The sequence below is a fragment of the Papaver somniferum genome, chromosome 6, assembly GCF_003573695.1.
Source record: "Papaver somniferum cultivar HN1 chromosome 6, ASM357369v1, whole genome shotgun sequence".
Lineage (NCBI taxonomy): Eukaryota > Viridiplantae > Streptophyta > Magnoliopsida > Ranunculales > Papaveraceae > Papaver > Papaver somniferum.
Window position 1 is genome coordinate 24192103 of NC_039363.1, and position 15587 is coordinate 24207689.

The window sequence follows — 15587 nt, forward strand, 5'->3', positions numbered from 1 at the left end:
GCCGAATGAAGATCCTGCTGAATTATATCCCAACAGTGTCTATAAAAACACCCTGAGAAACCATCTGGACCCGGAGCACTATCCGCACCTAAATCAAAAACTGCTGATTTAATTTCATCCAAAGAAGGAATGGCATCTAACATCTGCTTATCAGTCATAGAAATGGACTCATGCTCATAATCAAAGAGATTATCCTCAATAGGAAGCTCCACACCATTGAACTTCGACTCATAATAAGAAACCACATGGTCACGAAGCTGAATAGGCTCTGAGATAGCCACACCATCTTCAGTAACCAACTCCGAGATTGTATTTGCGCTCCTTCGAATGTTTATATTGCTGTGAAATAAAGAAGTGTTACTAGAACCCTCCAAAATCCACCTATTACGAGCCTTTTGTTTCAACATAGTAAGATGTTGCATACGAACATCTTGAACCGCCACCAGAGAATCCTTCATAATGTTCAATTTAGAAGTATTAAAAGGATCCTCATCAGAATTCCTACAAGCCACTTCAAACTTAAGTTGAGCTTGTTTCAGCCTAGCATTCACATTTCCAAAGACCGTTTGATTCCACAATTTGATTGCCTCCTTCAATCTTCTCAATTTATAAGGAAAAATAAAATCCAAATTATCATAAACCGGAGACTTCCAAGAATCTTCCACCATTCTCAAGAAATCAGGATGAGAAAACCACATTTTTTGGATACGAAAAGGAGCACGCCTAGGCCTCGGAGCAAGGAAAGGAAACCCAATAAGCGTCGAATGATCAGAAACTTCCCTAGGAAGAGCTTTACACCGCTAATTCGAAAACTTAGCTAACCAAGGCTCATTGATAATAGCACGATCCAATTTACTAAGAATTCTACCAACACCAGATTGACCATTAGTCCAAGTAAACTTAGACCCCAAAGAATCTGCTTCAAAAAGATCATTATCCTCCATCCAATCAGAAAACTCATTAATGCAAGAGACACGAACCTCACGGCCTCCCTTCTTTTCATCTTGACGAAGAACACAGTTGAAATCTCCCATTATCAGCCAAGGAGTTGTAGTATCCATAGCTGAAAGTTGAGACCATAATCTTCTTCGAAAAACTTGAATATAACTAGCATGAACAAAAGAGATTAAAACCCCCTCAGTTCTAACAGTAATTGCTTGCCTAGTCATATTAACCACCTCTGGCTCTTCAATATTAGCACTCCACAGGATCCAAAGATTCCCAATATTATGCATAGAAGAATTATGAACAACCTTCCTCATAAAACCAGTTAAATTTAACTTACAAATTACCTTGTCAGAGAACTTAATTTTTGGCTCAGCAACACAAAGAATCTCCGGCTTCAGATCATGAACAAGTTCACGTAACTTCTGCCCAGCCTCCACCTTTGCCACCCCATTGATATTCCAATAGAGCACACGCATTAGGAAACTATATTCTTTGAATTATTACTAGCATCAGGAATCCTATCAGAATTCCGTTTAAGTATAACTGGGGAGAATCCCTTTCTAACTCGAATTCCCAAATCATTGATCTCAGTTTCCGAATCAGACTTGGACTCCTTATTTGTACTTTGTTGAGAAGTACTTTTCTGATCATTAGAAATCCGAATCCTAACAGGTTTCCTTGATTTCTTTGGCTGCTCCACGGGTATGTCAGACCATTTAGACCCCCTAACACCTGACGAAGCCTTCTCTGGAGTGATTTCTTCATCTGAACTCTCCTCCCTTTGCTCATTGGATTGCTGCACAGAATCCAACCCCAACTCAGCAGACAAAACATTGAATTTATTAGGAGAAAACACACAATCATTCTCATTAATAGCTTTGTAGCGAGTCAAATTCTCAATATTGTCCACCACAACATCACATCCCTTCCTTCATGAAGTTTCAAAAGGAGCAGAAGAAGAGCTAGCATTAGTCTTATCAGTGATAGAGTGATTAGTTCTAGCCAATTCACCACTCCCTACTGACTTAGCTGAGGTTCCAATTTCACCCACTGGTAACCTACTAGCTAATACTCCTTTCTCAGCTAACGCCTGTTTTGCTTTCTCTAAAGCTACAGACGCTGCATGAAAAACAGCTTCAGAAGAAGCTAGCTCATTCTCAAGCTGATTGGTTTCCTCCACACCAATAGCATTCTCCTCTACTTCACCTGGTAACACAGCAAGAACACCATCTTGTTCCGCATTTTTTGAAGCATCATGCTCCGCATCTTTTGAAGCATTATCACCACCAGGAAAGTTCTCAGCATTCTTTCCTTTACGCTGCCTCCTATTCCTAGCAGTTTGCCAGCCTTTGGAAGAATCTCCCTTTGCTGTAGTATCAGCCTTTGAAGAGTTATCATCACCCTTTGTTTGCCTCCTGCACTCATCATCATTGTTCCCAATAATGCAGCACTTCATACAGAATTTTGGAGCCCGTGGAATCTCCAAGTATTGCCAGAAAGTACGTCCCCCAGCTGTAATCTTGATTCTACTAGGAATGTGCTTCGCAAAATCCACATCCACCAAAACTGAGGCAAAGTTACCATATTCTAGATTAAGAGTTCTCTGATCAACTACAATGGGAGTGCCTAATACCTTCCCCATAGATAACAAGTTCTTCTCTGTCCATAGTTCTGCATGGAGACCTGGAAAGTGAACCCATACGTTTGCATGGGAAGTTTTTTGACGTTCAGGACCAAAACCTGGGTACCAATCCATCAGTTTGAGCTCATGTTGATTTACATACCATTTAGTGCGTCGAATCCTCTCTTTTGTTTCAGCATCATGTAACATAACCACGAAAAATCCTTTACTCATAGTCATAAACCTTGCTGAGCTAGGGTTTATCTGTCATTGATTAACCAAGCTGGATTTCACTTCCACAAACTTCAATCCCATGAAGTTCAGACGTGCAATAAAACTATGCTCAAAGGGTTTACATCCTTCTTGATAAAAATCGGCTGGAATAATAAGAGAAGGCTCTCCATCAATCAGAGTAGGGTTTGGAAAGCTATTAATATCCACACACGTAGGCTGCAAAGTCTGTTTTCCTTTTACTTTATCCGCAAAAGATTGTTGCTGGGAAATAACCCTAGAAGAAGTTACTTGTGTTTCCTCAACCATGATGATCAGATTGAAAAAACGTTAAGAAAACTTGAAAAAAAAAACAAAAAACAAAACCCTAGAGAAATCGCCAGACTTTCTCTTTCCTCATGTTTTTTCCTATGTTATCTATCTATACTTTTGTGTATTCTTTTGAACCATCCTCTTAAATTTCTGAGTTTTAGAATATTATTAGACGTTTTAAATAATATCTAGCGGTCCAGGTGACATCTATTAATTCTTTAATCTTAATGAACTATGAGTTATTGATAATAAGCCTACTACGAAACTAAGCCGTTACCTATACTTTTGTGTATTCTTTTGAACCATCCTATTAAATTTACCAGTTTTAGGATATTATTAGAAGTCTTAAATAATAGCTAACGGTCCAGGTGACATACATTAATTCTCTAATCTTAAAGAACTATGAGTTATTGATAATAAGCCTACTACGAAACTAAGCAACTACCTATACTTTTGTTTATTCTTTTGAACCATCCTCTTAAATTTACCAGTTTTAGTTTATTATTAGAATTTTTAAATAATATCTAGCGGTCCACGTGACATCTATTAATTCTCTAATCTTAATGAACTATGAGTTATTGATAATAAGCCTACTACGAAACTAAGCATCTACCTATACTTTTGTGTATTCTTTTGGACCATCCTCTTAAATTTATCATTTTTAGTATATTATTAGATTTTTTAAAGAGTTTCTTGCAGTTCAGGTGACATCTATTAATTCTCTAATCTTAAAGAACTATGAGTTATAGATAATAAGCCTACAACAAAACTAAGCAGCTGCTTATACTTTTGTGTATTATTTTGAACCATCCTAATAAATTTACCAGTTTTAGTTTATTATTAGATGTTTTAGACAGTTTCTAGCGGTCCAGGTGACATCTATTAATTCTTTAATCTTAATGAACTATTAGTTCTTGGTAATAAGCCTACAACGGAACTAAGCCGTTACCTATACTTTTGTGTATTCCTTTGAACAATACTCTTAAATTTACTAGTTTTAATACGTTATTAGATTTTTTAAACAGTTTCTAGTGGTCCAGGTGACATCCATTAATTCTCTAATCTTAAATAACTATGAATTATTGATAATAAGCCTACTACGAAACTAAGGAGCTAGCTATACTTTTGTGTATTCTTTTTAACCATCCTCTTAAATTTCCCAGTTTTAGAATATTATTAGGCGTTTGAAATAATATCTAGCGGTCCAGGTGACATCTATTAATTCTTTAATCTTAATGAACTATGAGTTATTGATAATAAGCCTACTACGAAACTAAGCCGTTACCTATACTTTTGTGTATTCTTTTGAACCATCCTCTTAAATTTACCATTTTTAGTTTATTATTAAAATTTTTAAATAATATCTAGCGGTCCAGGTGACATCTATTAATTCTCTAATCTTAATGAACTATGAGTTATTGATAATAAGCCTACTACGAAACAAAGGAGCTATCTATACTTTTGTGTATTCTTTTGAACCATCCTCTTAAATTTCCGAGTTTTAGAATATTATTAGACGTTTTAAATAATATCTAGCGGTCCAGGTGACATCTATTAATTCTTTAATCTTAATGAACTATGAGTTATTGATAATAAGCCTACTACGAAACTAAGCTGTTACCTATAATTTTGTGTATTCTTTTGAACCATCCTATTAAATTTACCAGTTTTGGATATTATTAGAAGTCTTAAATAATAGCTAACGAGGTGACATCCATTAATTCTCTAATCTTAAAAAACTATGAGTTATTGATAATAAGCATACTATGAAACTAAGCAGTCACCTATACTTTTGTGTATTCTTTTGAACCATCCTCTTAAATTTTCCAGTTTTAGTTTATTATTAGATGTTTTAGATACTTTCTAGCGGTCCAGGTGACATCTATTAGTTCTTTAATCTTAATGAACTATGAGTTATTGATAATAAGCCTACTACGAAACTAAGCCGTTACCTATACTTTTGTGTATTCCTTTGAACGATCCTTTTAATTTTACTAGTTTTAATACATTATTAGATTTTTTAAACAGTTTCTAGTGGTCCAGGTGACATCCATTAATTCTCTAATCTTAAATAACTATGAGTTATTGATAATAAGCCTACTACGAAACTTAGTCGTTACCTATACTTTTGTGTATTCTTTTGAACCATCCTCTTATATTTACATGTTTTAGTTTATTATTAGAAGTTTTAAATAATATCTAGCGGTCCAGGTGAGATCTATTAATTCTCTAATCTTAATGAACTATGAGTTATTGATAATAAGCCTACTATGAAACTAAGGAGCTAGCTATACTTTTGTGTATTATTTTGAACCATCCTCTTAAATTTCCCAGTTTTAGAATATTATTAGACGTTTTAAATAATATCTAGCGGTCCAGGTGACATCTATTAATTCTTTAATCTTAATGAACTATGAGTTATTGATAATAAGACTACTATGAAACTAAGCCGTTACCTATACTTTTCTGTATTATTTTGAACCATCCTCTTAAATTTACTAGTTTTAGTATATTGTTAGACGTTTTAAACAGTTTCTAGCAGTCCAGGTGACATTTATTAATTCTCTAATCTTAAAGAACTATGAGTTATTGATTATAAAGCCTACCACGAAACTAAGCAGCTGCCTATATTTTTGTGTATTCTTTCGAACCATCCTCTTAAATTTACCAGTTTTAGTATACTATTAGAAGTTTTAAATAATATCTGGCGGTCCAGGTGACATCTATTAATTCTTTTATCTTAATGAACTATGAGTTATTGATAATACGCCTACTACGAAACTAAGCCGTTACCTATACTTTTGTGTATTCTTATGAACGATCCTTTTAAATTTACCAGTTTTAGTATATTATTAGAAGTTTTAAATAATAGCTAGCGGTCCAGGTGACATCTATTAATTCTCTAATCTTAAAGAACTATGAGTTATTGATAATAAGCCTACTACGAAACTAAGGAGCTAGCTTTACTTTTGTGTATTCTTTTAAACCATCCGCTTAAATTTACCAGTTTTAGTATATTATTAGATGTTTTAAATAATATCTAGCGGTTCAGGTGACATTTATTATTCTTTAATCTTAATGAACTATGAGTTATTGATAATAAGCCTACTACGAAACTAAGTCGTTACCTATACTTTTGTATATACTTTTGAACCATCCTCATAAATTTTCCAGTTTTAGTTTATTATTAGATGTTTTAGACAGTTTCTAGCGGTCCAGGTGACATCTATTAATTCTTTAATCTTAATGAACTATGAGTTATTGGTAATAAGCCTACAACGAAACTAAGCCGTTACCTATACTTTTGTGTATTCCTTTGAACGATCCTCTTAAATTTACTAGTTTTAATACGTTATTAGATTTTATAAACAGTTTCTAGTGGTCCAGGTGACATCCATTAATTCTCTAATCTTAAATAACTATGAGTTATTGATAATAAGCCTACTACGAAACTAAGGAGGTAGCTTTACTTTTGTGTATTCTTTTGAACCATCCTCTTAAATTTACCAGTTTCAGAATATTATTAGATGTTTTAAATAATATCTAGCGGTTCAGGTGACATATATTATTCTTTAATCTTAATGAACTATGAGTTATTGATAATATGCCTACTACGAAACTAAGCCGTTACCTATACTTCTGTATATTCTTTTGAACCATCCTCATAAATTTACCAGTTTTAGGATACTATTAAATGTTTTAAACAGTTTCTAGCGGTCTAGGTGGCATCTATTAATTCTCTAATCTTAAAGAACTATGAGTTATTGATAATAAGCCTGCTACAAAACTAAACAGCTACCTATACTTTTTTGTATTCTTTTGAACCATCCTCTTAAATTTACCTGTTTTAGTATATTATTAGATGTTTTAAGCAGTTTCTAGCAGTCCAGGTGACATCTATTAATTCTTTAATCTTAATGAATTATGAGTTATTGATAATAAGCCTACTACGAAACTAAGCCGTTACCTATACTTTTGTGTATTCTTTTGAACCATCCTATTAAATTTACCAGTCTTAGGATAATATTAGAAGTCTTAAATAATAGCTAACGGTCCAGGTGACATCCATTAATTCTCTAATCTTAAAGAACTATGAGTTATTGATAATAAGCCTACTACGAAACTAAGCAACTACCTATACTTTAGTGTATTCTTTTGAACCATCCTCTTAAATTTACCAGTTTTATTTTATTATTAGATGTTTTAAACAGTTTTTAGAAGTCGAGGTGACATCTATTAATTCTTTAATCTTACTGAACTATGAGTTATTGATAATAAGCTTACTACGAAACTAAGCCGTTACCTATACTTTTGTTTATTCTTTTGAACCATCCTCTTAACTTTACCAGTTTTAGAATATTATTAGATGTTTTAAACAGTTTCTTGCGGTCCACGTGACATCTATTAATTCTCTAATCTTAAAGAACTATGAGTTATTGATAATAAGCATACTACGAAACTAAGAAGTCACCTATACTTTTGTGTATTATTTTGAACCATCCTCTTTAATTTTACAGTTTTAGTTTATTATTAGATGTTTTAGACAGTTTTCTAGCGGTCCAGGTGACATCTATTAATTCTCTAATCTTAAATAACTATAAGTGATTGATAATAAGCCTACTACGAAACTAAGCCGTTACCTATACTTTTGTCTATTCTTTTGAACCATCCTCTTAAATTTTCCAGTTTTAGTTTATTATTAGAAGTTTTAAATAATATCTAGCGGTCCAGGTGACATCTATTAATTCTCTAATCTTAATGAACTATGAGTTATTGATAATAAGCCTACTACGAAACTAAGCATCTAACTATACTTTTGTCTATTATTTTGAACCATCCTCTTAAATTTACCAGTTTTAGTTTATTATTAGAAGTTTTAAATAATATCTAGCGGTCCAGGTGACATCTATTAATTCTCTAATCTTAATGAACTATGAGTTATTGATAATAAGCCTACTACGAAACTAAGCATCTACCTATACTTTTGTGTATTCTTTTGGACCATCCTCTTAAATTTATCAGTTTTAGTATATTATTATATTTTTTAAAGAGTTTCTTGCGGTCCAGGTGACATCTATTAATTCTCTAATCTTAAAGAACTATGAGTTATAGATAATAAGCCTACAACAAAACTAAGCAGCTGCTTATACTTTTGTGTATTATTTTGAACCATCCTAATAAATTTACCAGTTTTTAGTTTATTATTAGTTGTTTTAGACAGTTTCTAGCGGTCCAGGTGACATCTATTAATTCTTTAATCTTAATGAACTATTAGTTATTGGTAATAAGCCTACTACGAAACTAAGCCGTTACCTATACTTTTGTGTATTCCTTTGAACGATCCTCTTAAATTTACCAGTTTTAATACGTTATTAGATTTTTTAAACAGTTTCTAGTGGTCCAGGTGACATCCATTAATTCTCTAATCTTAAATAACTATGAATTATTGATAATAAGCCTACTACGAAACTAAGGAGCTAGCTTTACTTTTGTGTATTCTTTTGAACCATCCTATTAAATTTACTAGTTTTTGAATATTATTAGATGTTTTAAATAATATCTAGCGCTTCAGGTGACATATATTATTCTTTAATCTTAATGAACTATGAGTTATTGATAATAAGCCTACTACGAAACTAAGACGTTACCTATACTTTTGTATATTCTTTTGAATCATCCTCTTAAATTTACCATTTTTAGTATATTATTAGATGTTTTAAACAGTTTCTATCAGTCCAAGTGACATCTATTAATTCTATAATCTTAAGGAACTATGAGTTATTGATAATAAGCCTACTACGAAACTAAGCAGCTACCTATACATTTGGGTATTCTTTTGAACCATCATCTTAAATTTACCAGTTTTATAATCTTAATGAACTATGAGGTATTGATAAAATTCCTACTACGAAACTAAGCCGTTACCTATACTTTTGTGTATTCTTTTGAACCATCTTCTTAAATTTACTAGTTTTAGTTTATTATTAGATGTTTTAAACAGTTTCTAGCGGTCCAGGTGACATCTATTAATTATTTAATCTTAATGAACTATAAGTTATTGATAATAAGCCTACTACGAAACTAAGAAGCTATCTATACTTTTGTGTATTCTTTTGAACCATCCTCTTAAATTTACCAGTTTTATAATCTTAATGAACTATGAGGTATTGATAATAAGCCTATTACGAAACTATGCCGTTACCTATACTTTTGAACCATCCTCTTCAATTTACAAGTTTTAGTGTATTATTAGAAGTTTTAAATAATTTCTAGCGGTCCATGTGACATCTATTAATTTTATATTCTTAAAGAACTATGAGTTATTGATAATAAGCATACTACGAAACTAAGCAATTACCAAAACTTTTGTGTATTATTTTGAAGCATCCTCTTAAATTTACAAGTTTTATTTTATTATTAGATGTTTTAAACAGTTTCTAAGGTCCAGGTGACATCTATTAGTTCTTTAATTTTAATGAACTATGAGTTATTGATAATAAGCCTACTACGAAACTAAGCCGTTACCTATACTTTTGTGTATTCTTTTGAACGATCCTCTTAAATTTACCAGTTTTATAATCTTAATGAACTATGAGGTATTGATAATAAGCCTACTACGAAACTAAGCCGTTACCTATACTTTTGTGTATTCATTTGAACCATCCTCTAAAATTTCCAAGTTTTAGTATATTATTAGAAGTTTTAAATAATTTCTAGCGGTCCAGGTGACATTTATTAGTTCTTTAATTTTAATGAACTATGAGTTATTGATAATAAGCCTACTACGAAACTAAGCCGTTACCTATACTTTTGTGTATTCTTTTGAACCATCCTCTTAAATTTACCAGTTTTAGTATATTATTAGAAGTTTTGAATAATATCTAGCGGTCCAGGTGACATCTATTAATTCTTTAATCTTAATGAACTATGAGTTATTGATAATAAGCCTACTACAAAACTAAGGAGCTAGCTATACTTTTGTGTATTCTTTTGGACCATCCTCTTAAATTTACCAGTTTTAGAATATTATTAGACGTTTTAAATAATATCTAGCGGTCCAGGTGACATACATTACTCTTTAATCTTAATGAACTACGAGTTATTGATAATAAGCCTACTAAAAAACTAAGCCGTTACCTATGCTTTTGTGTATTCTTTAGAACCATCCTCGTAAATTTACCAGTTTTAGAATATTATTAGATGTTTTAAACAGTTTCTAGCGGTCCAGGTGACATCTATTAATTCTCTAATCTTAAGGAACTATGATTTATTGATAATAAGCCTACTACAAAACTAAGGAGCTAGCTATACTTTTGTGTATTCTTTTGAACCATCCTCTTAAATTTGCTAGTTTCAGGATATTATTAGATGTTTTAAATAATATCTAGCGGTTCAGGTGACATATATTATTCTTTAACCTTAATGAACTATGAGTTATTCATAATATGCCTACTACGAAACTAAGCCGTTACCTATACTTTTGTATATTCTTTTGAACCATCCTCATAAATTTACCAGTTTTAGGATATTATTAAATGTTTTAAACAGTTTCTAGCGGTCTAGGTGGCATCTATTAATTCTCTAATCTTAAAGAACTATGAGTTATTGATAATAAGCCTGCTACGAAACTAAACAACTACCTATACTTTTGTGTATTCTTTTGAACCATCCTCTTAAATTTACCAGTTTTAGTATATTATTAGATGTTTTAAGCAGATTCTAGCGGTCCAAGTGACAACTATTAATTCTCTAATCTTAAAGAACTATGAGTTATAGATAATAAGCCTACTACGAAACTAAGCAGTCACCTATACTTTTGTGTATTCTTTTGAACCATCCTCTTAAATTTACCAGTTTTAGTTTATTATTAGATGTTTTAAACAGTTTCTAGCGGTCCAGGTGACATCTATTAATTCTTTAATCTTAATGAACTATTAGTTCTTGGTAATAAGCCTACAACGGAACTAAGCCGTTACCTATACTTTTGTGTATTCCTTTGAACAATACTCTTAAATTTACTAGTTTTAATACGTTATTAGATTTTTTAAACAGTTTCTAGTGGTCCAGGTGACATCCATTAATTCTCTAATCTTAAATAACTATGAATTATTGATAATAAGCCTACTACGAAACTAAGGAGCTAGCTATACTTTTGTGTATTCTTTTTAACCATCCTCTTAAATTTCCCAGTTTTAGAATATTATTAGGCGTTTGAAATAATATCTAGCGGTTCAGGTGACATATATTATTCTTTAATCTTAATGAACTATGAGTTATTGATAATAAGCCTACTACGAAACTAAGCCGTTACCTATACTTTTGTGTATTCTTTTGAACCATCCTCTATAATTTACCATTTTTAGTTTATTATTAAAATTTTTAAATAATATCTAGCGGTCCAGGTGACATCTATTAATTCTCTAATCTTAATGAACTATGAGTTATTGATAATAAGCCTACTACGAAACAAAGGAGCTATCTATACTTTTGTGTATTCTTTTGAACCATCCTCTTAAATTTCCGAGTTTTAGAATATTATTAGACGTTTTAAATAATATCTAGTGGTCCAGGTGACATCTATTAATTCTTTAATCTTAATGAACTATGAGTTATTGATAATAAGCCTACTACGAAACTAAGCTGTTACCTATAATTTTGTGTATTCTTTTGAACCATCCTATTAAATTTACCAGTTTTGGATATTATTAGAAGTCTTAAATAATAGCTAACGAGGTGACATCCATTAATTCTCTAATCTTAAAGAACTATGAGTTATTGATAATAAGCATACTATGAAACTAAGCAGTCACCTATACTTTTGTGTATTCTTTTGAACCATCCTCTTAAATTTTCCAGTTTTAGTTTATTATTAGATGTTTTAGATACTTTCTAGCGGTCCAGGTGACATCTATTAGTTCTTTAATCTTAATGAACTATGAGTTATTGATAATAAGCCTACTACGAAACTAAGCCGTTACCTATACTTTTGTGTATTCCTTTGAATGATCCTCTTAAATTTACTAGTTTTAATACATTATTAGATTTTTTAAACAGTTTCTAGTGGTCCAGGTGACATCCATTAATTCTCTAATCTTAAATAACTATGAGTTATTGATAATAAGCCTACTACGAAACTTAGCCGTTACCTATACTTTTGTGTATTCTTTTGAACCATCCTCTTATATTTACATGTTTTAGTTTATTATTAGAAGTTTTAAATAATATCTAGCGGTCCAGGTGAGATCTATTAATTCTCTAATCTTAATGAACTATGAGTTATTGATAATAAGCCTACTATGAAACTAAGGAGCTAGCTATACTTTTGTGTATTATTTTGAACCATCCTCTTAAATTTCCCAGTTTTAGAATATTATTAGACGTTTTAAATAATATCTAGCAGTCCAGGTGACATCTATTAATTCTTTAATCTTAATGAACTATGAGTTATTGATAATAAGACTACTATGAAACTAAGCCGTTACCTATACTTTTCCGTATTATTTTGAACCATCCTCTTAAATTTACTAGTTTTAGTATATTGTTAGACGTTTTAAACAGTTTCTAGCAGTCCAGGTGACATTTATTAATTCTCTAATCTTAAAGAACTATGAGTTATTGATTATAAAGCCTACCACGAAACTAAGCAGCTGCCTATATTTTTGTGTATTCTTTCGAACCATCCTCTTAAATTTACCAGTTTTAGTATACTATTAGAAGTTTTAAATACTATCTGGCGGTCCAGGTGTCATCTATTAATTCTTTAATCTTAATGAACTATGAGTTATTGATAATACGCCTACTACGAAACTAAGCCGTTACCTATACTTTTGTGTATTCTTATGAACGATCCTTTTAAATTTACCAGTTTTAGTATATTATTAGAAGTTTTAAATAATAGCTAGCGGTCCAGGTGACATCTATTAATTCTCTAATCTTAAAGAACTATGAGTTATTGATAATAAGCCTACTACGAAACTAAGGAGCTAGCTTTACTTTTGTGTATTCTTTTAAACCATCCGCTTAAATTTACCAGTTTTAGTATATTATTAGATGTTTTAAATAATATCTAGCGGTTCAGGTGACATATATTATTCTTTAATCTTAATGAACTATGAGTTATTGATAATAAGCCTACTACGAAACTAAGCCGTTACCTATACTTTTGTATATTCTTTTGAACCATCCTCATAAATTTACCAGTTTTAGGATATTATTAAATGTTTTAAACAGTTTCTAGCGGTCTAGGTGGCATCTATTAATTCTCTAATCCTAAAGAACTATGAGGTATTGATAATAAGCCTACTACGAATCTAAGCCGTTACCTATACTTTTGTGTATTCTTTTGAATCATCCTCTTAAATTTACCATTTTTAGTATATTATTAGATGTTTTAAACAGTTTCTATCAGTCCAAGTGACATCTATTAATTCTATAATCTTAAAGAACTATGAGTTATTGATAATAAGCCTACTACGAAACTAAGCAGCTACCTATACATTTGGGTATTCTTTTGAACCATCATCTTAAATTTACCAGTTTTATAATCTTAATGAACTATGAGGTATTGATAAAATTCCTACTACGAAACTAAGCCGTTACCTATACTTTTGTGTATTCTTTTGAACCATCCTCTTAAATTTACTAGTTTTAGTTTATTATTAGATGTTTTAAACAGTTTCTAGCGGTCCAGGTGACATCTATTAATTATTTAATCTTAATGAACTATAAGTTATTGGTAATAAGCCTACTACGAAACTAAGAAGCTATTTATACTTTTGTGTATTCTTTTGAACCATCCTCTTAAATTTACCAGTTTTATAATCTTAATGAACTATGAGGTATTGATAATAAGCCTATTACGAAACTATGCCGTTACCTATACTTTTGAACCATCCTCTTCAATTTACAAGTTTTAGTATATTATTAGAAGTTTTAAATAATTTCTAGCGGTCCATGTGACATCTATTAATTTTATATTCTTAAAGAACTATGAGTTATTGATAATAAGCATACTACGAAACTAAGCAATTACCAAAACTTTTGTGTATTATTTTGAAGCATCCTCTTAAATTTACAAGTTTTATTTTATTATTAGATGTTTTAAACAGTTTCTAAGGTCCAGGTGACATCTATTAGTTCTTTAATTTTAATGAACTATGAGTTATTGATAATAAGCCTACTACGAAACTAAGCCGTTACCTATACTTTTGTGTATTCTTTTGAACGATCCTCTTAAATTTACCAGTTTTATAATCTTAATGAACTATGAGGTATTGATAATAAGCCTACTACGAAACTAAGCCGTTACCTATACTTTTGTGTATTCATTTGAACCATCCTCTAAAATTTCCAAGTTTTAGTATATTATTAGAAGTTTTAAATAATTTCTAGCGGTCCAGGTGACATCTATTAGTTCTTTAATTTTAATGAACTATGACTTATTGATAATAAGCCTACTACGAAACTAAGCCGTTACCTATACTTTTGTGTATTCTTTTGAACCATCCTCTTAAATTTACTAGTTTTTGAATATTATTAGATGTTTTAAATAATATCTAGCGGTTCAGGTGACATATATTATTCTTTAATCTTAATGAACTATGAGTTATTGATAATAAGCCTACTACGAAACTAAGCCGTTACCTATACTTTTGTATATTCTTTTGAACCATCCTCATAAATTTACCAGTTTTAGGATATTATTAAATGTTTTAAACAGTTTCTAGCGGTCTAGGTGGCATCTATTAATTCTCTAATCCTAAAGAACTATGAGGTATTGATAATAAGCCTACTACGAATCTAAGCCGTTACCTATACTTTTGTGTATTCTTTTGAATCATCCTCTTAAATTTACCATTTTTAGTATATTATTAGATGTTTTAAACAGTTTCTATCAGTCCAAGTGACATCTATTAATTCTATAATCTTAAAGAACTATGAGTTATTGATAATAAGCCTACTACGAAACTAAGGAGCTAGCTTTACTTTTGTGTATTCTTTTGAACCATCCTCTTAAATTTACTAGTTTTTGAATATTATTAGATGTTTTAAATAATATCTAGCGGTTCAGGTGACATATATTATTCTTTAATCTTAATGAACTATGAGTTATTGATAATAAGCCTACTACGAAACTAAGCCGTTACCTATACTTTTGTATATTCTTTTGAACCATCCTCATAAATTTACCAGTTTTAGGATATTATTAAATGTTTTAAACAGTTTCTAGCGGTCTAGGTGGCATCTATTAATTCTCTAATCCTAAAGAACTATGAGGTATTGATAATAAGCCTACTACGAATCTAAGCCGTTACCTATACTTTTGTGTATTCTTTTGAATCATCCTCTTAAATTTACCATTTTTAGTATATTATTAGATGTTTTAAACAGTTTCTATCAGTCCAAGTGACATCTATTAATTCTATAATCTTAAAGAACTATGAGTTATTGATAATAAGCCTACTACGAAACTAAG

At 30.9% G+C, this 15587-nt stretch overlaps 1 protein-coding gene across 1 annotated transcript; it reads right to left on the minus strand.

Annotated features, from left to right (window-relative positions):
* Nucleotides 1–1423: 1423 nt before the first annotated feature.
* Nucleotides 1424–2590, minus strand: LOC113290660. The gene is made up of 2 exons (XM_026540243.1): nucleotides 1974–2590; nucleotides 1424–1877 (listed from the first exon to the last, which is right to left on the minus strand). Exons 1-2 carry the CDS (start codon nucleotides 2588–2590, stop codon nucleotides 1424–1426), a joined length of 1071 nt encoding a protein of 356 aa, XP_026396028.1.
* Nucleotides 2591–15587: the final 12997 nt, after the last annotated feature.

What these genes read in the sequence shown, in the direction of transcription:
- LOC113290660 (XM_026540243.1), bottom strand. Translation starts at nt 2,590, where the DNA reads ATGGGGAAGGTATTAGGCACTCCCATTGTAGTTGATCAGAGAACTCTT. An exon ending in GAAATTGGAACCTCAGCTAA is followed by an intron (nt 1,878 to 1,973) that starts GTCAGTAGGGAG and finishes AACTTCATGAAG; the next exon opens with GAAGGGATGTGATGTTGTGG.